This window comes from Rousettus aegyptiacus, unplaced genomic scaffold (genome assembly GCF_014176215.1).
Source record: "Rousettus aegyptiacus isolate mRouAeg1 unplaced genomic scaffold, mRouAeg1.p scaffold_m13_p_6, whole genome shotgun sequence".
Classification (NCBI taxonomy): domain Eukaryota; kingdom Metazoa; phylum Chordata; class Mammalia; order Chiroptera; family Pteropodidae; genus Rousettus; species Rousettus aegyptiacus.
In genome coordinates, this window is record NW_023416309.1 from 98593144 (window position 1) to 98620384 (window position 27241).

At 38.7% G+C, this 27241-nt stretch overlaps 3 protein-coding genes across 3 annotated transcripts in view; 1 reads left to right on the forward strand and 2 right to left on the reverse strand.

The window, feature by feature from the left end:
• Window positions 1-27241, forward strand: part of LOC107513775 (keratin-associated protein 4-3-like) — a 289405-nt gene that overhangs the window by 108743 nt on the left and 153421 nt on the right. Inside the window, exon 4 of the mRNA XM_036221990.1 lies at window positions 7294-7462. The gene's annotated coding sequence lies outside the window, so the exon portion shown is untranslated. The remainder of the gene's footprint in view (window positions 1-7293; window positions 7463-27241) is intronic.
• Window positions 5551-11935, reverse strand: KRT39 (keratin 39). Its single transcript, XM_036222000.1, has 7 exons — window positions 11501-11935; window positions 10588-10670; window positions 9778-9934; window positions 8957-9118; window positions 8717-8842; window positions 7190-7410; window positions 5551-5812 (listed from the first exon to the last, which is right to left on the reverse strand). Exons 1-7 carry the CDS (start codon window positions 11933-11935, stop codon window positions 5551-5553), a joined length of 1446 nt encoding a protein of 481 aa, XP_036077893.1.
• KRT40 (keratin 40) lies at window positions 19343-24105 on the reverse strand. Its single transcript, XM_036223351.1, has 7 exons — window positions 23659-24105; window positions 22909-22991; window positions 22479-22635; window positions 21507-21668; window positions 21297-21422; window positions 19956-20176; window positions 19343-19442 (listed from the first exon to the last, which is right to left on the reverse strand). The coding sequence occupies exons 1-7, from the start codon at window positions 24103-24105 to the stop codon at window positions 19343-19345; spliced, it is 1296 nt and encodes a 431-aa protein (XP_036079244.1).

Sequence of the window (27241 nt, forward strand, 5' to 3'; positions counted from 1 at the left end):
CTTCTTGATTTTTTCCCTTTTTTGTTCTTTAGAAAAGGACACAGAGAAAAGATTCCTACATTTGCTCTCTTTCTAGGAATTAGTAGGAGAAACTTTAGCTGTAGATGTTTACTCCAGGTACCACCAGTATGTTTACCTTGATTGTTATGTTGTTCCAGACAAAGAGGGAGGAAGGAGGTTGAGAGGCTGAGCTAGAGATAGCTATTGAGATTGGAGGGGAAGGGGAGAGAAGGAGGATCAAGAAAACATGTTCAGAAACTGCTACTGGTGACACCTTATTTAGGATATTTAGAAATATTGGCACATTACATATTTTCTTCTGAGCATGTAAGTAGTGGCCTGCGGCTCAAAAGCATCACCTAAGAAAACCTTCCAAATATGATGCTCAATCTGAAATGAAAATTCAATTAAATAAACCTTTCCATGTTGCCAGATAAGGTTGTTCCCATTTGAACTGGGTGTGTGGGTTGTTCCCACAAAGCTCGTGAATCATGCATGAACACACTGACCAGATATTTCTAGCCAGCCAAATAGCCAAAGGATTCATTTCTTATAGAAGACACTTGATTACAGTGTTGGAACAATGCATTCCAGGCTTGCTTACACTGATACTAACCCACAGCACTGTGTTATAGACTCTGGTTGCCTCAGTCTCGAAATTCTTCTTGGCACAGATGGCACTCTTCCCTTATCTTCTGGGACACTTTCCATTTCTCCTGAATTTTTAACCTTTCTCCCTCTCATTAGGAGAGGGCATTTGCTTTTAAAATGCTTTTTCATTGTCAAAACTTTTATTTTACTAATTTATTTATTTAATTACATTTATGGGAGTGACACTGATTAATAAAATTATATAGGTTTCAAATGTACAATTTAATAATATGCCATATATATATTGCATTGTGTGTTCACCACCCCAAGTTAAACTTCCTTCCATCACCATATGAGTAAAGGGGGTCAAAAGGTAAAAAAATAAAATAAAAAAATAGAGGCTCCTTTACTGCCATTCTTTATGGAATATTAAGATCTGCATTAAAAAAGAATGTGATATTGATACACACAGATGAAATGGAATATTACTCAGCCTTAAAAAAAGAAGGAAATCTTGCAGTACATAACAAAATGGATGAACTTTGAGGACATTACGCTAAGTGTAACAAACCAGTCACAGAATGACAATAATGCATGATTCCATTTGTATGAGGTACTTAAAATAGACTCACAGACGTGAAGAATAGAGAGAGGATTGGCCGGAGCTTGGGGGTGGGGGAAAGGAAATGTTGCTAGTCAAAGAGAATAAAGCTTCAGTTATGCAAGATGAATAAGTTCTAGATATCTACTGTACAACCCTATGCTTATAGATAAATACACTGTTTCTGTTCTTGGACACTGATTATATAATGTATCAGGTGCTTTTTAAAATTTTCCTAAGGAAATTTAAGTAGTAAAAATTCCATCTTATTTTTGTGTGGCAATGGGCGGATTATTTAACTTCTGTTAGGTTTCTTATCTTTTAAATAGGAGTATTGATAGTAACTACTTCATGGTAGTGTCATGAGGATTAGATGAGCCAGTAATACTTATTACCTTATTGATTAACTCCACTTTATAAACAGGTGGCTAGACATGTAGAGGAGGAATTGTCTACAAGTGTGATCATCTATCAAGTTATAGTGTCAGAACCTAAAAACTTCAAAAATGCATCAAATCATCCAGATCTTTAAACCAGGTGGCACTTGCCAGTTAGAGAGCAGTGGCTTTTAACTCAGCACACATGCTTCAGCTGAGACTTTTGTTAAAACTTGGATTCCCAGATCCCACACCTAATGTAGGAGGTCTGGGATAGGGCCCACGAATCTGGATCTTACAGCGTTCCCAGGGGATTTGGATGTAGGTGGTGTCTGGGTCAACTAGAGAAATCCTGGTGGGAAGTAATGTAAGGGGTTACCACTAACTGAACTCTCGGGGTAATATTTTTGTGTAGCCTCTTCTAAGCAGAAATGAATGGAATTGAGGATGAGGATGGAGAGGTCATGGGCCATGTTGAGGGGGTAGTTAATGACCAAGAGACAAAGGGGAAGAGAGAAGCATGGGTACTTCTGTGTTCGGAAGGGTGTAAAACAGCTGGCATATTAAGGTAGAGTCAACATGAAAAAAGACAAAACACAGAGGAGATAGATCCCCAGATGTCCCTCGTTTAGAAATACAGTTATGGGCTACTAAAGGGTTCTGATATTCCTTTCCTTTCTGAGACAGGCTCCAGCAAACAAAAAGCCATCTTGCTCCGTGGAGTTAGTGCTTTGAATGATTATGTCTTACTAGAGCTTCACAGACTTGGAGAAAGGAACCTGGCATCACAACTTCCTTGTAGGACTGGGACTCACAGACTTCTTGGTTTTAAGTATATATAATTCCACCAAGTGGTCGAGAGCATAAATTTAGGGGTCAGAGAGATCTAGGTCTGAATCTGGCTCTGTTACTTTCTAGCGCTGGGAAAGTCACTCTGGGAAAGTGACTTTCACCTTATGGAAAGAGGAGTTAAAAGAGCTGCCTTGTGGGGCTGTGCTCAGGATTAGAGGCTGTGCATGTGAAAAGCTCAGCACAGGGCCTGATACATGGGAAATGCTCAGTACACTGCAGTCGTTGTTGTTGTTGTTGTTGTTATTATTATTATTGTAGTAGTAGTAGCAGCAGCAGCAGCAGTAGTAATGGCATTATTCCACTCTACAGCACTGTCTCCCAAAGAGGCCCACACTGGTGCTACATTTATATTAATAATGGCAATGTTGATAATAATAACTAACATTTATTGAATACGTTGTTTTCCATATACTCCTCTAAGTACTTACATGCTTGAGTTTATTTAATTGTCCCAGTGATCTGATGGTCATTATTATTAATATCTCCATTTCAAATATGGGGAAAGTAATCTTGAGAAAAAGTTCAATAACCCGCTTGAGGTCTCAATGAAGGAACAATGGTGGGATTCGAGCTCACGCTCCAGAGACCATGCTGTTTCCTGATTCATTTAAGCTGTGCTAAAAGTCTACTCGTATTAGGTCTTCACTTTTCCTCTCTTTCAGTCTCTCTTCTTCTCTAGTTGATGACCTTTGCCGAATTATGTAAAAACAAACAGAAAATGACCCTTTAAGTCCCTTCTGTGGTTGTATAGGATGCTGATTTAGCTTCCTGGTAAAAATCCAGACTCCTCATCACCTTCAAAAGGTGCGACCACTCATATACAAGGTCCAGCAGATGGTTTTGCATTCCCTCATACAGAGAAGACACCTAAAGAACCTATACGCCTGAGTGGTCAGACCTCTTCTTTACCATGCAGTTTGTAATTAATTTCTATCATGGAAGGCATTAGGGCTACTTTGCTCTGAGTGGAAGGAAGATGTCTTATTTCTGGGATAAACTGACAATGGCGTAGCTGCATCAGCCCGAGGTTAGCCTGAGTCCAGAAAGGTTCCCAAACCCTGGATCTTGTTGGAATCAAAGCTCAGAGCAGACTGAGCAGCTCTGACCTCTCACCAGCTGGTTTCCCAGTCTGTGTGGATGGTATGGATGGGGTCCACCAGGGACCAGATACAAAGGAAGGGGGTGTGGAAAGAAATGACATATGCCTGGTTTTCAGTTTAGGGAATGAACTCCCTTCTGCAGAGCAATTTACAGTTTATAAGACCTTTTGACCTTTCATTATCCCATTTAATCCTTCCAGCCCCTTAGGAGGCGGGGCCTATGTCCCTTTTATTCAAGGTCACACATACAGGCTGGGTTGAGACTCTGTCCTAGGGTTTCTGAGTCCAAGCCCCATGCTCTTTCCACATTTCCATTCTTCAGTCTGAGGTGGTATGCAATGCAGTGCTATGGGGGTAACCCAGGTGTTCAGATGAGAGGGATATTATTGATAGAGAAGAGATCACTCTGGGAATTCTGCATTCCACTTGCTTAATGTAAGTTGCTACTTGTTTGGAGGAAGTGGATTGCTGAGCTGTGAGTTAAACAGTGCTTTTGTCTTTGATGTGGGCATTAGTCATCTGATACATACCCTAAGACTTCAAAAATGCTTTGTTGAGTAGAATTGTGGGCTTGATGTCTGGGGAGCTTGTTCTTACCACCCCCGCCCCCCGCACCTCCCCCAAAAGTCAAAGACTATTAAAACTCAAAAATCATGACTGGATAACTAAATTGATAGAGAAAGAATTTTAACATGAGATGATGATGACATAGGTCTAGCGCTGTGGCCAAAAATGAAGCTTATATAAAAATAACATTTGTGTAGTACTTTTCAGCATACAAAGCAGCATTACGGAAACAATTTCATTTGATTCTCACAATATCCATAGGAAGTAGGCAAGATCCTCATTTAACAAACAGGGAAATTAAAGGTGATGGAGGCTAAATGTTTGTCCAGGAGCACAGTTAGGAAGTGGCAGGTTTAGGACTCAGGTTTTTGGCTCCACATTTTGTGTTTGATTTGGAGTTATTTGCTGAAACCTCTGGAAATGTCAAATAATTTTTGTAGGGGATGACTTAAACATGTCGTGACCCTACCCTAAGAAGATAATGGCTGGGATGCAAATGATGCCTTCTCACACTGGGACCGCTTTGTGCTTGCAAGTAGCAGTTATTCATGATTACCTTCCTGCAAAATCTGCGAACGTTAAGTCCATTTCTCTCTGATGAATATATTGGAGCAGACATCTAAATTATTTTTTCACTGTCATCCGTCTCAGGGAGTTAGAGGAGCAGGGTTATGTCTTGCAAGTTCCAGCTATATGTTCTTTGTAAAACAGAACCAAATCCCATTCCTTAAAGAATAGAAAGAGAAATAGCAAACATTTAATGAGAGGATCCATGCTATTTCTTCAAAATGCTCTAGAGTCACATCCCACAACTATTCTTGACGAAAATATTCGGAGAGCCCAATAGCTCCCAAATTTTGCAGAACGTGGACATCTCAAAAAATATCTTGAGGATAATAAAGTATGTAATTATGGGTCAACAGTAATTGAGGCAACAGAATCGAACAGGATTCAGACTCATGACTATTCAAGGAAACTAAACAGTAAAGATCTTCTTTATTCATGCTGTTCCCATATAAGCTGCTTTCTGTATCCAAAGAAGGAGTTAAGAAGGGAAGGTTGTAGGTTTTTATCTTCATGTACCATAGCCAAAACAATCCTAGAACTTGTCTGACTGGCTCTAATGGGGAACGTATGTAAATAAGACCCGAATAAACAAAAGAGAAACCTGCCCATCACCAATGGGCAGTAATGTAGGTCACCTTCCTGCCGCTTACATATCAGTGTTCGTCTCTCAGATAAATGTGGAATATACTTCCAGAGAATGTCAGTTATTATTATGTTGGCAGCAGAGACTTGGGAAAGGAGCAGAATAAAAGATATTCTTTCTATCTGCGGGGACCCACTGTAGTAGTAAGAAACTAAGTACCTGAAGGGACTGGGGAGTTCTTAAACTTTTCTGGCAGAAGCAAGAATTGGCCTCTTTTTCATGAATGAGGGTCATTTTCATCACCTTGGAGTATTAGACTTTGGCAGCTCTGATGATGAAGCAAGGCTGCACATGCTCATGAGAAGAAATGACTTTGCCATCCTTAATTTCCTTGGTGATGGTGAAGATTTTAACCAGGAGTCGGGATAGGGCTCTACAGGCACTGCAGGGCTCGGGTATCCCACGGGAGGCTGAGGATGATGTGTAAACTGGGGCTGTGCATTGCATGGCTCTGGCCTTACTGGATGTGCAAGTGGAAGACTCCCATTTGGTGGCACACGGGTTACAGGGACACCTAGAAACAACAGAACTTAGTTACCTGTGATTGAGGGAAGGCAACAATGGCTATGGAGAAAAATGGCAGTGGTTAATTTTCTAACACGTGTCACTCAAAACAAGTATTTTCAAATGCTTACTCATCAACTTTGTACTATGGTTAGTGGAAGAAACAGACTCAGACCAGATCCATGGGAAAGTGGCATCCTAGGTTTAGAAATGTTAGATCGCGTCAGCTCTCATAGTCAAAGCCAGAGCACTGCAAAAACACCATGCCAGTAGTCAAAGTCCAGCTCTGTCATTTACCAGCTGGTGACCTCAGATACATCAGGTAACCCTCCTGACTTATTTTTTATCTGCAGAATAGATATAATGGGAACTAAACTCACAGGATCAATAGTGATAAGGGACAAGTTGAGAGGCTTATTATCTGTGGGAAGGAAGTTAATCAGAAATTTTTCTTATCAGAGAGTTAGTGATAATACTATAGGTAGCTTGAACTCCATCTCTGAAAGAATTCTCAGTGCTTCATCAGGAAGCTCCAAAGTATCTTCTGAGTGTCTACCAATAAATAAATTTTAGAGAATTGGAGTTAAACACAGTTAATGGTAAGAAGTCTTTTTAGAAAGCATCATATTTCTTTGATGAGTCAAGAAGGCCCTTTGGTATAACTCCTCAAGGTGTTGACATCGGTTAACATGTTAACATGGTGCTAGTATAATGGGAACATGCCAGTTGAAAGAATGCTATGAACAGAGTTCACTGATTGTTTTGGGGTAGGAGGTCTCCTTAGCAATTTTACCTGTTTGCCTTTGGAGTGTTAGTTTGGACTGGGTTGCTTCAAAGAACCCTTGTTCTAGGTCAGTTCCTTATGGGTTGGTTAGCTTCAAGTTATTTAAAAAATTATGACTTCTATAAAAAAAAGATGCTGAAACATGCATATGTATATGATGCTGTTGACATGAAGGACAAGTGGCTGGACAGGGTTAGGGGTTTCAGCCTGAGCAGACTATATCTCCAAAGGAAGCAGGGTCATCCTGTTTAATCTCACAGAATTCAGACTTTCATCTCAGTAAGGAAAACTTATAAGTCACCAGGAATATTCATCTTTGGGGAAACCATTTTAATCTCTAGTAATTTTTAAAACTCAAAAAAGCCGAAAAAAAAACCTATAAAGAACTAACCCAGTGCAGTGGCTCTTCGAAAAAACGGAGCTCAGCTGGACTAGGTTACAATTGTAGGTCCCCAAATGGCACAGCTTAAGAGAGTGTACAGACCTTTGGATCTAAAGCTCTCCATCACCAGTAAGATCAAAGCACTTGCCCCTCTGCTGCCAGTGGGGATATATACGTGTATGTGAGCATCTTTCTCCTAAAGCTGTTTTTATTTTACGTACTCGCCATCTAAGCTCTCCAGAAGGCTGCGGTATGTAGCAATCTCACACTCCAGCCTGGACTTGACATCCAGCAGAATCTCATATTCTTGGTTCTGCCTTTCCAGGGCACGTCGGATCTCCGCCAGCTGGGCCTCCAGGTTATCGATCAGACACTGGATCTGGGCCAGCAGGGCTGTGTAGCGGGCCTCCGTCTCGGCCAGGATGCATTCCTGGGAGTCTCTCTACCATGGAGGGGGAAAGTAGGATTTATAATGATGACACCTTTAAGCCCAGGTAAGTTGTGATCTGTATCATTTTCAACAGTAGTTTGTGACAAGGATTAATGAATCTCTAAGCCCTCTTATTACCCACTAACCAAATAAATCCCAAAACAAAATTATAACCAATGCTAAAGCTTGTTTCTCTTTATTTTTTTTTTGCCTCCTTTTAAGTACATACTTACCTTCCACTTTTTTAATTACTCGATAATCCCCTACCACATTTTCCTATCTATAAGAGAAAGAATATTCCAACTTATTTCACACTTATGCATTAAAACCCCATGACTGTGGTACCTCATGAGTATTTGCACCTTAAAAAGGAAGCGAGCAGCATTTGGCCATAAACAATTCCCTCACTGTATGGATTTTTTGTATAATAAAATATGACTGTTAAAACTTTGATGATTAAAGTTCTTTCGTGCTCTATCATGCTGTAAGTTTGTGGATAATGGAATTTTAGGTTTTAACAACCTATTATTTGCATGCCTATCTCAATTTTTATAGATGAGAAAGCTGAGGTTCAAGAGGTTAAATGAACTGCCCACAGTTACATGACTAGCTGGTGACAAAACCAGCTTTGGGACAAGGTCTTCCTAATAATATCTTTGATATCAGAACATTTAAACATTTCCTACTTCAGAGAGACAATGCAATGAGGCAGAATCGGTTCTAGCTTTGGAACTCAAATTATGGCTCAGAATCTTATTTCTTTTATGATTTAATGCCTTAGGATTGCAGTGTCTCCAACTATAAAATAGGTGAGCTGAAACTTACCTTGGCTTTGGCTCGGGAAAATCACCTTAGCTCTCTGAGCCTCATCTGTAAAATTGACTTAATTATGCCACCTCTCTCAGAAGATTATTTTATAACTCTGGTAGTTTGTAAAAATACTTTGTATATAATAAAATGCTCTCTTAGTGTTTCCGAAGTATACTTCATGGGTCATTGTTGCTATGAGATATTCTTTAAAAAAAGAAGTCCACAGTCAAAAGAGTTTTGTAATACTCAATACCATATATCCCCTTCTTGGAGATTCATGGTGTATATGAGCTTATCAAAGGCCCACAGGAAGGCCCCCTGTTTAACTTTGGTTTAATTCAGCACTTCCCAGGCTTATTTGACCACTAAGTCCTGTTTTAGGCCATAGACCCTTTACTAAACAGTGGAACTGCTGTTCTGAGGGACGCAGTTTGAGAAACATTGCAACACAGAAGTGCTGGGCTGTGGCTATCACTATTGTGCTAGGTTTGGTCAGTTTGCTGGGTACCATTCGGTGCTGGGCCTGCCGTTCAACCTCCAGAGCATTCACAGTTCGTCTCAGTTCGATGATCTCCTTCTGGCAGCACTGCTGCTGTTGAGAGCTGGTCACCACCTGCTGATTCAGCTCCTCCATCTGAAACACAGTCAAGTACTTCATGGATATTATGAAGGGAAACAATACTTGGATTAAAGGGCCCCTGGAAATGCAATATCAGGTTATTGGTTTTGACTTTTCTATCCTCTCCACCTGTGTGTTGAACCATTGTTCCACATCTCTGCGGTTTGTCTCCATGATGGACTCATATCGACATCTCATTTTTTGTAGAATCTGATTTAGGTCAACAGAAGGGGCAGCAGTCACTTCAATGTTGAGTCTGTCCCCAAGCTGACTCTGTAAGGAATTGATTTCCTATGGAAAGAAAAAAAGAGTATGAAGTCAGTTGGTGAACAGATGACCCCCCCCCCTCCACACCTTGTGTTCTCGTTTCAGTCTAACAGCAATAATTGTGTCTGACATACAGCCTACAATAAAGCAATACATGATTCATGGATGTTATTGAGATGCTATGAAATGACTTAAGGCTATTTCAGATATGAGTCTGTGTTCAAATATGTGCAACATTAAAAGGAATTTACTAGCAAGATCAGAGGTTTAAAGAATTTAGATCATTTCCAGAGGTGAATAATGAGTGGAGAAGCATAGTGGTGGAATTTATAAGAATTCCTAGTCACCAGTATGGGCTCATGCCAATATTGACTTGTACCAGTAGTGGCAGAAATCTATGCAAGAATATATCTATAAAAAGATGGGAAACCTGTGAGGACGAACAATAAAATTGGGTTGCCTCCTTCTCCTGGAAAAGCTGGAGAGGACACTGGAATCTTCAGATATTGTATTATAGGCAATAGATTCGCAACACACTGAATCAGTGGTAGTAGCAGTAGGTATGATCAGGGCTAAAAACAGGGTAGTATCTAGTGGAGACACCCTTTGTCAAGTAAAACTCAAAGGACTTGATGCTATTTTTAGAGGCTTGGCTTTTCATGACTCTCTTGGCTTTCTCTAACCTCTTCATGGTTGTTTTTGAGGCAAAGGAGCTCCTCCTTCAGAGACTGGACTTGTGCTTCTAGGTCAGCTTTGCCCAGGGTCAGTGCATTCAGGATCTGTTGTAGGCTGTTGGCATCTGCCTCCACCAGCTGGCGTAGGGACACCTCAGCTTCATACCTTTAAAAATGAGACATGAAATGAAAGGCATTAAAATGTAGATAGTATAAAGCAAACTAAGCAGAACTCCCTTCCACATTTGCCTCTGGGCCTCTCATTTACTGTAGTTCTCTTGTGGGTGTTATTCTCCTTAGATGTGAAACCACTTGATGAACATCATCACTTAATTATATTCCTATATCAGTTTGCCAGAGTGATGCTATATTGCTATTCTTTGAAATGAGGAAATTTATCCTCCTTCCCCCATCCCTGGAGGTGATGCAGTATAAGTAGGAAGAGCATTGGATTAGGACTTAGAAAGCTTGAGCCCAAGTTTTGGCTCTGTCTTGTACTGGTTGTATGCCTTTGCATAAGTAGCTGAATCCCATTAATCAGTTTTCTCACCTTAAATGGGTTAACAGTATATTTGCCCTACCTGTTTTACTAAATTATTGAGAGGGTAATCAGATAGGTTTATGTTATAACGTACAGATACTGTATACATGTGAGCAGTTATTAATCTTAATCTTCATTGAATTTGAAGGTATTTTTTAGGCTAGTGCCAACATGGCATGGGGCAGGGAGGTTAGCAGACTTCGGGATAATCTTATTGGGAGTGGTTAGCATCAGACGGCGTGAATTCTGTCACAAACGACAGTGTTGGGTGGGCTTACTTGGCTCTCAAGTCATCAGCAGCCAGTTTGGTGTTGTCAATTTGTGAGACCAGTCTGGAATTCTCAGCCTTGGTACATAAGATCTAGAATTAAGAAGTCGTACACACAAATGAGACAACACCAAGACAAACACCGAGATCTTCCTTAAAACCCAACGGGCTGGTGTGTGTTTCAGTCAATAGCAGAAGGCTGGTTAGGCTTTTCAAAGCTATGCTTAGGAAGCCGGGGATGCTTTAGAAAGTCAGAGTTTTTATTTTCCTAAAAGTTCAGCAGAAATTAATAAAAAGTTCTATAGATGTTTTACCATTAAAATATAAAATCCACCTTAAATTTGCATAACATACCACGATCTACTAGAATGTAGACATTTTTAGTTCACAAATAGATTCCCCAAATTTAGAATAATGTCTTGGCGCCTTGTTGTTGGTGCTCAGTAATATTCGTTGAACAAGTAAACAGAATAAATATAGTACATGTAGCAGCAGCATATCACTTTGAATGGAAATCTTAGGTTTGGTGTGGGAAGAAACTGTTCAAATAATTTGGAGATGATGAAATGAGCATTAAAGGGAAAAAGTGGTGATGGTTGAAATGATGGATAAAAATGAATTATTTGGAACATTAAAAATTCATTTTCTCAAATCCCTGTTTTCCTTTTTGTTAAAGAAATGACAGCAATGGGTTCTTAACACATTTTGGTCCTGAGTTTCTGGTTATAAGAGCAGAGTGTGTATTTCTGGAAAGTGAAAAACTCTAGAACTCTAAATTATTGCTTCAAGATGACAATTTCGTTTACTAGATTTACTCTTTTTTTCAGCATAAAAGGAACTAAAAACATTAAAGTTTAGCATGTGACTATTACTTGGAGAACATCCATTCACAACTTGATTATGCAGATTCCTAAGAATCTTACCTTCCGCTGGAGCTCCTCAATGGTGGCGTAGTAGGACAGGTAATCAGGACATCTGACTGGCAGCTCTTTGTTACACACTTCCTGGATTTTACTCTCCAGTTCCGTGTTCTCTCGTTCCAGCATTCGCACCTTTTCCAGGTAGTTAGCAAGGCGGTCGTTCAAGGTTTGCATGGTCTCTTTCTCATTACTGTTGATGCCTTCACCATGCCAGCCACAGTCATCCAGACAGATGGGCATGGGACAGAAGCAAGGAGTGGGTTGGCAGCTCTGGGACTGGAGAATTCTCAGAATATGGCCAGTTGGTTGGCAGCTGTTGGCTTCAAGACCACCACGCTGGCACCCGGTGTTAGAAGAGATGATCCTAAAATTTGTAATCCTAGAGCAGCTTTGGCATGGTGTTGAAGAAGAAATAGTTGTACAGCCCTTGGTATCCATGGTGTGTGTGCCCAGCTTTGGCTATTTCAGTCTGTGGTTCCCAGATCCAAAGCTCAAGCTACTGCAGTCGCGTCTAAATTCCAAGTCTCTTGTGGCTTTTTCCTCTTTGAAGTGCTTATATAGCCTTTCCGAGGTGGTGTCACTGCAGGCAGGATGTTTTCTTTCTTAATGTTTCTATCAAATCCCATAGGAACATCTCATTAATCTGCTTTTTACTTGCCTGAGAAGAGTTACCTGTCTCATAAAAATGTGCATTTAGACTGTTACTAAGTTATTACCCACCACAACTACTACTTGTCATTGGATTCAGAGCTTCACATTATGTCTTCAAAAGGAACTGCTGTCACAGTTCTAACAGCATCAATTATTAAGTAGGTGTGAGCATATTGAGTTCATTAAGTCCTTGTTGACCTCCTCACCTGGCATTGAGCTTGATCAGGAGTGAGTCCATTCTTTTTTTCCCCTTTCTTCTCTAGAAAAGGGAAACTATTGGTATTTAATTATTATCAGTGTGAACTTAAAAATCAGTATTTTATTTTGTTCTGCCCAAATGATTTTCCCGTTTTCTTTTCTTCTTTTTTCTGTCTTTTGTTCTGCCCAGTTGTTTTCCCATTTTTATTGTGAGTCTGGATTACTATGTTAATCTTAAATAAGGCTGTTTTTAAGGCAATTTTTGAATTGTTGTTTTAGCTTTCTGGGTAGGGTTTGAATGCTAACAAGAAAATTCTTGAAGGAGGATGGTTTTTCCCAAAGCCCGCATTTGATAACATTTTTGGTGTTCAGTGTTTGCTTGTGGTATTACATTAGCTAAAAATTTGTGATGGTGTTGGTTTATAGTTGTTGTTTAAATGTAATCCTTTGAAAAGTATCTGTGTTCTTTCAAGGAATACTTACTCAGCATTTTCTTAAGTTATTCGTTCCTGATCCTTTATGGAGACTCTAGAAAAGAATAATTTCCTTGCCTTTTCCAGCTTCTAGAGGCTGCCCACATTCCTTGGCTCACGGTCCCCTTCTATCTTCAAAGCCAGCAATGGCCAGTCAAGTTTTTCTCACATGTGTCACTCTGACACTGACTCTTCTGCGTCTCTCTTCCCCATTTCAGGAATCATGGTTATACTGCTCCCACTAATATCATCGAGGGTAATCTTCCTATGTTAAGGTCAGCTGATTAGGAACCTTACTTCCCCATTGCCATGTAGCCTAACATATTAAAAGATTCTGGGATTGGGACATGAATATTTTTTGGAGCTCATCGTTCACATCACACAATGTAAAGAAAAAACAACAAATATAAGATATGTTCCTCCCTTCCTTCCATGCTGACTGTTCTGTTTGTGCTGTGGAACTGATTCCTCTTGGATTCCTTCAGGGCTACATTTCATCAGTTATACTCCCCTTTGCTTGTACCTTCACATCTTCTTTAATACCTGATCTATCTTCCTTTCCCTGTAAGCATGTAACCTGATCCTAAAATACATTTTATCCATAACTATGAAGCACTTCTTCCATGAACGCATCTTCTTTCTTCCTTTCATTACCAAACCTTTTTACAGAGCAGTGGGTATCAATCACTTTTATTTTTCTACCACCAACTCATTTGTTAACTCCAGATAAATCTGGTTGGCCTGTAAGCATTCTACTACTATCTTAAAGAGCTTCTTTATTTACCTTTCCATATCACTGTTTTCCCGTGCGGAAATCCTCAATGCTTCCTACAAAGCAAGATACAAATTCTTGATTGTTTGGAATTCTAGACCCTCTACAATCTTGACCCAGTTGACTTAATCCCATATCCCGTGACTCCTGTACCCACTCCATATATTCTCATTAAACTGCATCCCTTGCCGTGCTCCAGGCTCTTCTTGCCTTGTCTCCTCACAGAATATGTACTCTTGGGGTTCCCTCAACCTTTCCTCATGAAGATGTTTCAGAGATGATCTGGGACAAACTCCAGGGAGCTTGGTTCTCCTTTCCTTTTGGGCACATGGGAGGGGGTGCACTTTCTCTTTCCCTTGCCATTAGGCAGGGTGGAACCAGGCCTTTATCTCTAGTTCAAGACTTGTGGGAAGTCTTTTTCCCTGCCTCAGGGATTGAGGAGGCAGAATGTTCCAGATGCTGCAGCCACAGTGCTTCTCTCTCTTCTCTTCTTTTTGATGTGACATTTTGGGGAATCTCAGCTGTAAAGACTTAAATCTACACTCTCTCCTGGAAGAGCAAGTCTAGAGGTGATAGAAAAGAGCTCTCTTTACAGCTTTGTCCTGGACAGAGCCTCTGGGAAAGGGGCCTTGCAGAACTGAGGATGGATGAGCTTCAGGTCAGTAGCTGAGGGGTAGGGAGAGAGTGCTTGCCTTTGCAGAGCCAGCAAGGAATCCACAAATTGTAAATACTAAATGTACACTATGAGGACCCTGTGTCCTTGAGTCATGAATGCTTCTTGCATTTATTTTATTTTATTTTTCATTTTTCTGCTTCTTGCATTTAAAGCAGGTAAATTTCATATTTTAAAAATGATTTATTTATTGATTTTTGACTTTTTCAATATTTTTGAGATTCTTCTTATTTATTTATTTATTTTAATTTTTAATTTTTATTTTTATTTTTGCCTACAGCACCTGGTATTCTTAGGTGGTCTCCCATCCAAGTACTAAGAAGGCCTGACCCCGCTTAGCTTCTGAGATCAGATGAGATTGGGCTCGTTCAGAATGGCATGGCCATAGTATTATTTATTTATTTATTTATTATTTATTTATTATTATTTATGTCTGCAGCACCTGATATTCCTAGGTGGTCTCCCATCCAAGCACCAAGCAGGCCTGACCCTGCTTGTTCAGGGTGGCATGGCTGTAGACCATGGACTGTGGCTCCAATGGAGCACGAACCATGACCTTCTGTGTGTAAAGCAGATGTGCTCACTGCTACACTATGGAACTACATCCTTTTAATTTTTTTAATTGAAGAAATGGTTTAATTTTCTACCCCCATCTACCTTCCCCCTCCCCCCTGTCCTCTGTTAACCACTAGTCCATTGTCCATGTCCATGAATCTCTGTTTGTCTTGTTCATTTGTTGCTTTTAGGTTTATATCCTACATATAAGTGATATCATGTGATTTTCAATTTTTTCATTTTGCTTAGTATGATCATTTCAAGGTCCATCCATGTTGTTGCAAATGTCAGTATTTCATCTCTTCTTATGGCTAATATTCCATTGTGTGTATGTATGTGTGTGTGTGTGTGTGTGTGTGTATACACACATGAACACACACCACAGCTTCTTTAGTCGATCATCTATCGTAGGACACTTTGGTTGCTTCTAAGTTCTGGCCACTGTGAATAATGCTGCTATGAATATCAGTGTGCAAATATGTTTTTGGATATGAGTTTTCAAGTCTTTAGGGTAAATACCCATTAGAGGAATTGCTGGATCATATGGTAGATCAATTCTTAGTTTTTTGAAGAACCACTCTACTGTTTTCCATAGTGGCTGTACCAATTTGCAGTCCCATCAGCAATGTATGAGGGTTTCTATTTCTCCATATCCTCTCCAGCATTTGTTATTACTTGTCCTGTTGATTATAACTCTTCTAACAGTTGTGAGATGGTATCTCATTGTGGTTTTGATTTGCATTTCCCTAATAGCTTGTGATGTTGAGCATCTTTTCATATATTTGTATGTCCTTTAGGGAGAAGTGTCTGTTTAGGTCTTCTGCCCATTTTTTGATTGGATCATTTGTTTTTTTGTTGTTATTGAGTCGTATGAGTTCTTTGTGTATTTTGGATATTAGGCCCTTATCAGAGGCATTGCTTGCAAACATTTTCCCATTTGGATGGTTGTCTCTTTACTTTGTCGACAGTTTCTTTTGCTGAGCGGAGGCTTTTTAGTTTGATGTAGTCCCATTTATTTATTTTAATAAAACAGGTAAATTTCAAAGCCCCTGTTTTGCATGAGGGTCTTCATGGTGGGCTGTACACAGAACCTTGACTATAAAGCTTTCCGCTGGTTCTTACAGATGAGCGATGCATTGTATTTTAGATTATAATTCGTACATAGCACTGTTAAAATTACGGGTGTCTTGTTAAGAGCATTATTAAAGCTATGAAAATATATTCTTAACCAAAAATTAAGGCACTACTAGATTTTACTGAGGAAGGTTTTATTGTCCTGTCAGAAAGTACAACAGCCATTTCAATGTTTGATAACCCAGGGGAATGCCTACTGCATATGACCATGTGGAAAAAATAGAATTTCGGCGACTTGGAGGGCGGCTTCTCAGTATTGTTTTGAGATGTCAGAGTTTTCATTGGTTGAAATCTTTCTTTTTATGTATAATTCACTTTTAAGTTATCATCATCCTTATTAATTAATTTGTTGTAGGTTGTCTGGTTAATCATAGAGTGAATGATAATTTTGGTCTGTACTTTTCCAATCACTGCGTTTAATACATTTGCTTATTGTTATGCAAATAAATCTATTACACCGTTTCTAAAGTAGACATATATCTAATGCCCCTAGAATTTTAGAAGTGTTTATCACTGTTGGAAGGTGTAAAGGAAAGGCCATTTGCCTAGTCCAAGTGCATAATGGTTAGAAAAGCTTGAGCACTCCTGTCTTAACATTATTTAGAACAGGATGGCTCACCTAATGGTCAGATCTAGACTTACACTATGTCTTTAACATAATATTTAGTACAACACTATGCAACAACAATAAAAACAGTTATAAAAGGCTAACAGTAACATGAGAGCCCCAAAAGTGGCCATCCTGTATTAAAGATACTTTCCTACTTCTGTTCTATTTTGATTTTGTGTAAACCCAGGCTGAAAATACTTTTCAACTCCCCAAATACAAATAGATTAATTAATCCATGAAAAATTTTATATATCATGGAACGTAGTTGTGTGTATCTTTCTGAGAGGGAATTATAGTTCATTCGAAAATATTATAGATGCTGAGGAAACTGTTCAACGAAAACATAGCTTTTTTGCTACATTCTTAACCAAGGCAGAAAAGAAACCATGGGAAACTTAAATGATAGAAATTTATATGGTATAAATTTCTATGTGGCTAAGATTTGTGATTTTATGACACTTCATTATTAAATTTCTTCCCAGTTTCATTATCAGAAGAGTAATAGGGTTTGAACATGATTTCATGGGTTTATTTATCTGGAAAATATTTTGTTTTCAGTATTTTCACTACTTTTTATTGTTAGATCAGGAGGGCTATATGAAAAATCTAGCATAAAATTTCAGATCTGAATCTTGACCTTTTAAAAACCTACTCTGTGTTAACTATTATTATTATGTACTTTATTTCTGAGTGCTCAAAGAATAGAAATAGAAAAATAGAAATAGAGAAGTGAAATTTTGTCTAGCTTTTCATTGTTTTTTAAAAGTTTCTAATTTTTGAGTAATTAAAATTACTTCACAGGAAGTTGCAAAGATATGGTTATATCTCACTCAACTATAGTATAATTGTAAAATCAGAAAATTTATACAATGTGTGTGTTTAGGTCTACATAATTTTTTCACATGTATAGATTCATCTAACCACCACTGCAATCAAGATATACAACTATTCAATCACCACAAAAATCTCCTTTGTTTTATGCCTAATTTGTTTTTTATCTCTATAATTTCGTCATTTCAAGAACATCGTGTAAATAGAATCACACAATATGTAACCCTTCAAGATTGCCATTTTTCACTCAGCATAATGGCCTTGAGATCTTGAGTACATTCCAGTTTCAGACTATTACAAATAGAGCTGCTATAAACAATCATGTACTTTTTTAATTTAAATCCTTTACTTTCAGCTTACCTATATCATTATATCTGAAGTGAGATTCTTATAGAAAGGATATAGGTGGGTCCTGTTTTTTATTCACTCTGCAATTTCTGTCCTTTAATTGGTGTGTTTAGATGATTTCCAGTTACTATAATTACTGATATGGTAGCGCTTAAGTCTCCATTTTATTCTTTATTTTCTGATTGCTCCCTGTTTTTTTAATTCTCTATTTTCCTTTTCCTACCTTTCTGTGGTTACTTGAGTATGTTTTAGAATCCCAATTTGACTTATTTATAGTGTTTTTAAGTGTATTTCTTTGCACAGCATTTTAAGTAGTTGCTATAGGTATTGCATTATATATATATGTACACACACACACACACACACACACACAAAACTTAGTATAGTCTATTAGTTCTGACTTTTTATCACCTCAAGTGAAGTATAGAAACCTCCCTCCCCTCCCCTTACATTCCTTTACTCTCTTCTTCTTGGAGTTTTTTTTTTGTTTTTTGTTTTTCCTGTCTGTACCTGCTGGTGTTTCTGGGTTGTTGGTTTCTCCAGCTCCCAACATGAGATATAGAAGACAGAAAGAAAGGGGAATTCACTGGCCTGTTGTTTCTTGGATATTGAGGCATGAATATAGTTGGTTTGGACTCTTCTGCCACCTTTGAAGTTTTCTTATATTTGTCTTTTGTGTAATTTCCAGGGTTTTCAGTCATACTTAGGAAGAGGAATGGGAAAACGTACCTTTACTTCACCTTTCTGAAAGTGGAAGTTCTTTACTTGCTTTTTAAATGTGTGAGAATAATTATTCTTATATCCTAAATGTCTAATAACAGACCAATGTACCTCATGGTATTTTATGCAGCCACTAAAACAATGGTCACGAGAAGATCTTATATGTTTATTAGTATTGAAAATGCTTAGATGACAGTGAAAAAAATAAGTTACACAACTCTACGTATATATAACGATGATTACTACTATATGGGAAAACCTATTGTAAGAAAGAAAACTGAAGATTTCTCAAACAGTGACAATGGATGTTAAGAGTATGAAATTATGACTGATTTTTCCTCCCTTCATGTGCCAAATTTTTTATAAAGGAAGCTTCTATAAAATATTTTTATAATTAAAAATAAAATATAATTTATTATATTTTATTTCTAAATTTCCTCTCAGAAAGATACATACAACTATCTTCTATAATATTGACATTTTGCATGGATTAATTTATTTGTATTTGAGGAGTTAAAAAATATTTTCAGCCTAGGTTTATGCAAAATCAAACTATTGGCAGGGGTTTAAACAATTACTTGGCATGAAATGGTTATCATATCAATAGTAATAAGACACAAAGCTATATTTATCATGCTATAGGAATGAAACACGTTTCAAGATTAGCAAGAAAGCTTTACAGATTTTTAGAATATCATAAATAAATAGGTAGGAGAGGTTAAAGCAGAAATAGACTAAGAATGCTTCAAGGACCATTTTAGGATATGAAAGCCTTCTTGACTTGAGTTTCAAGTTTGGAAGTCCCTGGCTGAAGCCCCATCTCCTTTTCAGGACGCTGCTGGCTTCAGTTCCTCCATCCATTGTGCTGGGTGTTTAGCATTCACACACAGCAGTTTTCGACTGTGCAAAGCACATATGCTGAGCACGGCTCACAAGTGTTGCTTGACGTGCTTGTTGTAGAACATGGGTTACAGGGAAGCCTGTGGAAAATCCATTTTAAACTAAGCTTAATGGGAAAGCTGGATAAAACGTCAACTCGGAAAAATTCATGCCAAAATTTGCCCTGCAAATTGTATGCTAGAGGACCCTCTTTGCAGATTAACATTTGACCTAAGCCCTTTTCATCCCTGGACACAGCATTGTCACTTCCTATTCGCCGCAGCAGTGGCAGTTGAATAAAATTTTATGTATTTTCTTCACTTTCCAAGTGCGGTCTTATGAACATCCCTGATTCCCCTTTATCGGGAGACAGGAGCAAAGGGAGATAGACTGACGTGTTATATACGATACTTATTCTGCTTCAGAAAGTTAGAATATTTTTAAATGTTTCTATTGTCCTGCGATTAGCCTCAGCTGCTTTTTGTCACTCTTTTAAGAAGATCCTTGAACACATTCGGGAGGTTTGACCGTGGCCAGATCTTGGGGAAACAGGATTCTCCTTCATGAGTCTCTGTGAGAAGGAGCGATTTTGAAAATAATCGTGTGGAACTTGCCTGCTGTCCTCGCTCTCCAGGAGACCCCGGTATGTGTTGATCTCGCCCTCCAGGCGGGCCTTCGTGTCCAGCAGCACCTCGTACTCCTGGTTCTGCCGCTCCAGGTCGCAGCGGATCTCGGCCAGCTGGTTCTCCACGTTGTCGATCAGGCACTGGATCTGGGCCAGCTGGGTGCTGTACTGGGCCTCAGTTTCTGCCACAGTGCATTCCAGAGATTCTGTCTGCAGAAAAAAATAGTGTAAAAAGAGCTGTGTATCATAGCCTCTGGGGCCAGATTGCCTATTTTCAGATCCTTTATCTATTCTTTTCCAGCTATGTGACTTTCAGAAAATTACCTAGCTTCTTTGAGCCTTAGTTTTGTTCTATAAAAAGTGGGCCAGGCAAAGTACCTATGCTATAGGAGTTAATATGTGCAAAGCACTTAGAACGGTGCCTGTAAAAGTTTTAAGGGCTATGTAAGTGTTAGTTATTACTACGACCACTGGGATCACCACAACCTGCAACGTACTTGTGTAGCTTAGGGAGGATCAACAGCAGTTGAGAGGAAACACTGAATGTGGGCTTGTGGCATGGTGGGGCGGTAGAGCGCGGTTAAGAGAAGAGCCCTTGGGATTCAGCTTCTACTTTTGCGTCTTAAAAATTGCACACCCCCTTGTTACTTTTCTGAGCCTCAGTTTTCTCATCTGTATAAGGGGATTAGTAAAGGGATTTACCTCATAAAGCTATTGTGAGTCTTAAGTTGTACCTCTCACAAGATGAATGCTCACCGAGAGATTCTTTAGGACCTAATGTGGCACACACAGTAGTGTTTGACTGGAACGGGTTAATCTAATCTTGAATGCATAACATTCTTGTCGTTTGGGTAGAGTAGGGTGCAGTGAAAGGTCTGGTTGAGGCATGCATTCTGGGAAAGTTTAGGATAGTGGTAGAAGGTAAAGTATGAATACCATTCTTTGTTTTTGATATGATGGTGAGCTTGGAAAATTGACCCGATTCCAAAGGAGTTAAAACCCACTGGAATGCTTGACTGCCTTTGGCTCAGAGGTTCCTCTCTCTTTCTGCTTCTGCCCTTTCTTTTCTCTCCCTCTCTCTGGAGGGTGCTGTAGGGTCATGTTCAAGACCAAGAAGGAAGGTCAGAGAATCCTATAGGGGCAGTATAAGCTGTTGACCTATCACTACTGCTTATAGCTGATACTTGGGAAAGGCACGGAAATATCATCCTTGCAATTAGGAGATTTTCTGCCACATGAACTGTGTGAGTCTCTGTGTTGGGTTATGGAAGAGGGGGTGGTATCTTAGTGCCTGATTCTTCAGTGGCAAGGCTGTCTTTCCCTTACACACCAGGCTTTGCTGTGCTTGGAGCTCAATTTCCAGAGCATTGGCTGTGCGTTTCAGTTCCAAGATCTCTGTCTGGCAGCCCTGCAGCTGCTCTGCACTGGACAGCTGCTGCTGATTCAGCTCCTGCGTCTGAAACACAGGCACGATTAAATTAGAGAATGCAAATAAGGCAGAAGCCTGGAAGCCTGTCGTTGTATTGCGCCAGGTGCTGACCTGAATGGTGAACCATTCTTCCGCGTCTCTGCGGTTGTTGGCGAGCACCGTTTCATACTGACAGCGCATCTCATCCAGGACGCTGTTGAGGTCCATGGTGGGGTCACTGTTTAGCTCCACAGTGAGTCGGTCACCAAGCTGTCCATGAAGCAAGTTGACCTCCTGAAAGTGGCAGTGAAGTAAAGAATGTCACAGAGTGGTGGGAAATAAAAAATCACCTAGACATCCCAGCGGCATTCCATTTTTGTGTTTTAGAGCACTAAGCAAAAGTGTAGGATTTAGAATCAGATTGCTTAGGTTGAATCTCTTTCCATCACTCAAGTTCTTCATCTGAAAAATGGGTATAATAGTATTACCTTCTCCAGAGAGTAAGCGTGAGATATATGAGTTAATATGTATAAAAATCACTTATAAAAGTTTTTGGCACATAGTAAGACCTCAATAAATGCTAGCTGCTATTATCATCAACAGATGTTCAAAGGGAAAATATACTTTGTTACATTATTTAGCTTTTCACTTTTTAGCTTCATCAGTATAAGATAATCATACACTCCATATTGTATGATCTAAAAAAATTTATAGATGCAGAATATTTAAAAATATTGGTCCAAATATTGCAAGGATACTTTATCCCCCTTGTGAAACGGTCTTCACATTCCATGTTTATCAGGCCGATTTTCATACCTTATGGATTAGAGTTAGGCGTGGCACAAGCCTCCAAAGAAAGCCATCTGTGGAGTGACCTCCCCCACAAAAGCAATGGCAGGTGGAGTTTGGTTCCCTTGTGTGGCACTGGCTGGAGATCATTTCACAGCTACACTCAGAGACACATTGGAATGATCAGGCTGAATAGTGATGGTGCCTTGAGTAATTTCGTTTTAGCAACATTTACGTTTATGTGTACACACAAAATCTATCAGTTCAATTTGTCAGTCTTAACATTCTTTGAGCGATTTTGGCTACTTTCCTCACCTCTTTATGGTTTTTCTTAAGGCAAAGGAGATCTTCCTTCAGAGACTCCACGTGGGCCTCCAGATTGGCTTTGCACAGGGTCAGCTCACCCAGGATCCCACGCAGGCTGCCGATGTCAGTCTCTACCAGCTGGTGAAGAGACAGTTCAGACTCGTACCTTTCATAGCAAGAGAGATATAGCCAATGCTCGCTTTGCTAGGTACTGGGCAATGTGCTGAGTCATATCGACAAGTGACACATAGACTCAAGGAAGCTGCATGCTGTAATTTCTTTTATATTCAAATAATGATAAATTTGAGCTTTGCAAGCATTGTTAGCTTAAAAAAAAACACTATATAGAGAATATTTTTAGTGTGTGTGTGTAAGAGAGCGAGGAAGAGAGAGAGAGAAGTGTGATCATAAATAACTTTCAAATTTAAACAAAACTTACTTTGACTTAAAGTCATCAGCCGCCAGTTTGCAGTTGTCGAGCTGTACAGCAAGTCTAGAATTCTCTGCCTTCGTGCACAAGATCTGGGAAGCAAGGTATTAAATAATAAATGGTTCTTTGAAAGATACCTAAATATCTGTTCATTTAACAGTTCAGCCATTATTTAGCCTGCTTTTCTTATTAACCATATCACTTTGCGAAGAAAAAAGGAGTACAAATTTATAAATGAAATAGATAAAATGTTTCGTTTTTTTAATGACCTAAGACATTTTGCAATATTCCTTGGCAGTTGAACTCAGTTAAATTTTTCTCCATAAGTAGTTTGTATTATGACTATATCCCCATCCATGATAATAAAAATTCATCAGTAAGAAAAGAAAATGAATATTAGGTGAAATTATATGATTAAAAAGATGGCATTTCAATATTTTATGTTAAAAATAATATAGATGCACAGTGTTACCTAAGAAGTAATTTTAGATACATCATCATCGCCTTTCCTCATTCTGTAGATGATAAAGGTAAACTCTAGAAATAAGGGAATTCATTATGGTCACTTAATAATTAGTGACAGCACTGGGGTGAGTGCTGTTTCCTGACCTTTAGTCCAGCGCCCTTTCTTCTATATCAGATTACCACGTGGAAGTCCCTTTTCCCTAGATTCCTTCCACAGAACAGCCTGTTCTAGTATAAAGACAAAGCAAACCGCAGTTTGGGAAGGTGGACCATTAGGACAAGGAGACACCAGACCTTTTGTTGGAGATCTTCAATGGTGTCAAAGTAACACTGATAATCGGGGCACACCAGTGGGATGTCGCCTTCACACTGTTCTCTGATCCGGCATTCCAGCTCTGCATTCATCTCCTCCAGGGCACGCACCTTCTCCAGATAGCTGGCGAGTCTGTCATTCAGGAACTGCATTGTCTCCTTCTCATTGCTGTTGAACATCCCATCCTCACACCAAGTAGAGTTCCCCACCACGCACGGAACATTACAACTCCCAGCGAGGTAGCATGGTGCGAGGCAACCCGCTGGCAAGCAAGACCTGGGTAGGAAGCTCGGAGTCTGGCATCTGGGTGTAGCACAGGTGCTGGGAAGACAAGTGGTTTCCATAGAACAGGTAGAAACAGTGGCGCCATTAGGAGCCCCGGCATAAGACTCAGACGAGCTGCATGTGAGCAAATAGTCAGAAGTCATCCTTTAGAAGTGAGGAACAAAGATCAGTTGCAAAACTCAAGTTGCCTGACTCTAAAAGTCTCCTTCCAGCTCCTGGGACTTTTATATGACCCCCCCCCCCCAAATAGGTATTTACAGAATGTGCCGGATGTTTTCTTTATCACTATTGGTGCCAGTTTTCATATGAACATTCATTAGTGTTGTTTATTTTTTGAGGAAGGGTTTTATGCCTTGTAAAAGAGGCATAACTTCAGGGTACTAAATAAGGACACCGTTTCCATGTGCCAGTAGGGTAAAATACTTGTTTCAGAAAATCTTCACAGGAGGTATCATCCTTTTGCCAGAATGAGGAAAGAAAAAGAAAATTTGGCTAATCGGTAATTATAGATACAACTGATTGCAAATAAGGAAAATAATATTCCCACAGATTTTGATGCTATGCATTGAAAATAATTTGTCTCTTTTTCGAAATTAATATGACATCACATTGAATGCCATTTATTTGTTTGTGCCACCACCATAAAAACAAAAATATTCTGTGTAATTAGCTATCTTTGCAGGACTTCTAGTTTTGCTGTGCTCACATGGTGGAGGAGGGAAGTGTATACTGGGTTTAAACTGTGTGTGTGTGTGTGTGTGTGTGTGTGTAAATGTCTGCCTGTGTGCAAATTAAAAAGTCACTTTACATGACTAATAGGTGTCATGACTAATTTGTGCTCTCCAGACTAAAATATAAAAAAACACAAGACTTTTTGTTGGTTATCGAGACCTGGAGCTGTGATCTTTGATTTTTGAAACTTGCCCTCTCCACATTTCCTATGCTTTATTTTTTTTTATCAGGGATACTAATACTTCCCAGATTCTTCAATAAGAGTGACATATAAATTCTAAATTACAACCTTTTAGGAAATCTTTTGGGAAACAATGATTACATTTCAGAGTGGGGGCAGCGAAGCTACAGAAGGCTTCTGAGATATGAAGACATATTTCTTCCTTCCTTCCTTCTTTCCTTCCTTCCTTTTCTTTTCTTTTCTTTTCTTTTCTTTTCTTTTCTTTTCTTTTCTTTTCTTTTCTTTTCTCTTCTCTTCTCTTCTCTTCTCTTCTCTTCTCTTCTCTTCTCTTCTCTTTCCTTTCCTTTCCTTTTCTTTTTTCTTTTCTTTTCTTTTCTTTTCTTGTCTTTCTTTTCTTTTCTTTCTTTCTTTCTTTCTTTCTTTCTTTCTTTCTTTCTTTCTTTCTTTCTTTCTTTCTTTCTTTCTTTCTGTATTTGTTCATTTATGTGCTTTTGTATTTACTTATTTTCGAAGGCCCCAATTTCACAAAAATTAAAAATGCTGGAACTAGGAAATAAAATTCTATAATAAAATATGTCACTAAATTTGGAAAAATTTTAGGCTTTTCCCCGCCCCAATTTTTCTGCTCTACTTTCTCATATTATTTTCGAACAAGGATTTAATGTATATTGAACCACTTAATACTGTCCTACAGGTTTCCCAGGTTCTGTTCATTCTTTTACAATCTTTTTTCCCCTCTTAGTTTCAGTTTTGATAATTTTCATCTATCTTAATTCATTTACTTCATCCCTAATTGGCAGTTTTCAATCTGCTATTAAGGCTACCTACTGAATTCTTTATTTTAGATTATACTCTTTAGTTCTAGAATTTTCATTTGTTTCTAATTTAAATAATTAAATTTACTTTGTTATTAATTTATTTTTTAAAAATGTAAAATTTTACCTTTCTTGTTAGATTCCTTATCTTGTCTACTTTTTCCTCTCATATCTTGTTCATCTTTTCCTTTAAATCTATGAAAATATTTATAATCACTGTTTGAAAATTTTTGTCTGCTGATTATAACATCTATGTATCTGTGGACCTATTTTTATTGGCTGCTTTTTCTCTTGATTATGGATGACATTTTCCTGCTTCTTCACATGTCTGGCAATTTTTAATTATATACTGTTAATTCTGGATGACATGTTTTAGGAAGTCCTTATTATGTTGCAGAGTTTTGGGTGTTGGTTTTTTTCTGAAAGGAAGTTAAAACACCACAAGATCCTCTTTATCCTCTCAGGCTTGGTTTTTTAGGCTTTTCTAGGACAGGTATAATTTGGTATGTTCTTCATTGAAGCTTTTAGTCCTTACTCTTTTGGTGTGTCCTTCTGGAATATCAGTTGAATGTCTGTGGTACACACAGAGCTTTGTCCACTCTGGATGGGCTGGTACTCAATGTCCGTTAGTATTGAATGACTTCTGGCATCTCTATTTAGCTCTTTATCTCCCAGCAACCACTCTCTGCTTGTCTTGTGGAATTTAATCTGTGTGCATGCACTCAAGCCCTCTGCAAGTACTTGATGAGAACTTCTACACAGATTTCTGTATCCTCCCTCATACATCTTCTTCCCCTCCAGATCACTGTTTTGCAAGTTCCAGCTGCCTAAACTCAATTTACATATGTCACTTTTGCTTCAAACTTTACATGTCTAGAGCAGAAGATAGTATTTCCTTTTTAACTTCTCTCCTCAGTCTCTGCTACCAAGCATAGTTAGTGATGTAACTCCATTGCCTAGTCTTTCTCTGACACCCTCTTTACTTCCGTATCCCTTTGACCACCACCTCCAGTCAGTTTGTCTTTGACTATGTCTTTCTCCTCTTTATCACAATGGCAGCAATTTTAATTTCTTGATTGTTCTCAATTTTATGGTACTACAGCACTTTACTAATGGTACTAGTAGAACACACATATTTTTAAATTATAATACAGTGCCTGGCATTCAATAAATAATTGTTAACTGCATGAAGGAATGAATGTGTATTGTATGTGTACCTGCCACACCTGCCAGACTGTCAGCTCATTTTGAGCATGGACAATAAAATGAAGGACATAGAATAGATATTCAACAAATATTGATTGAATGAATGATATTTTTTGCATCAATGGATTAGGTCACCTGGATTGGTTAATACGTTATATCATATTTACTTTTCAGATCATATTTTCCAACCTATCTTAAATCATTTTTTGGGAGGACAAGTCAAGAAAATTATACTTTCAGGTATGCTGATATGTTAAAACATCTTTTATGCAAGATTATTTAGTTTTTTTTATGAATGCAAAATATTTGTACTGCCACCATTTTCATTTTTGCAGATGTTCTCAA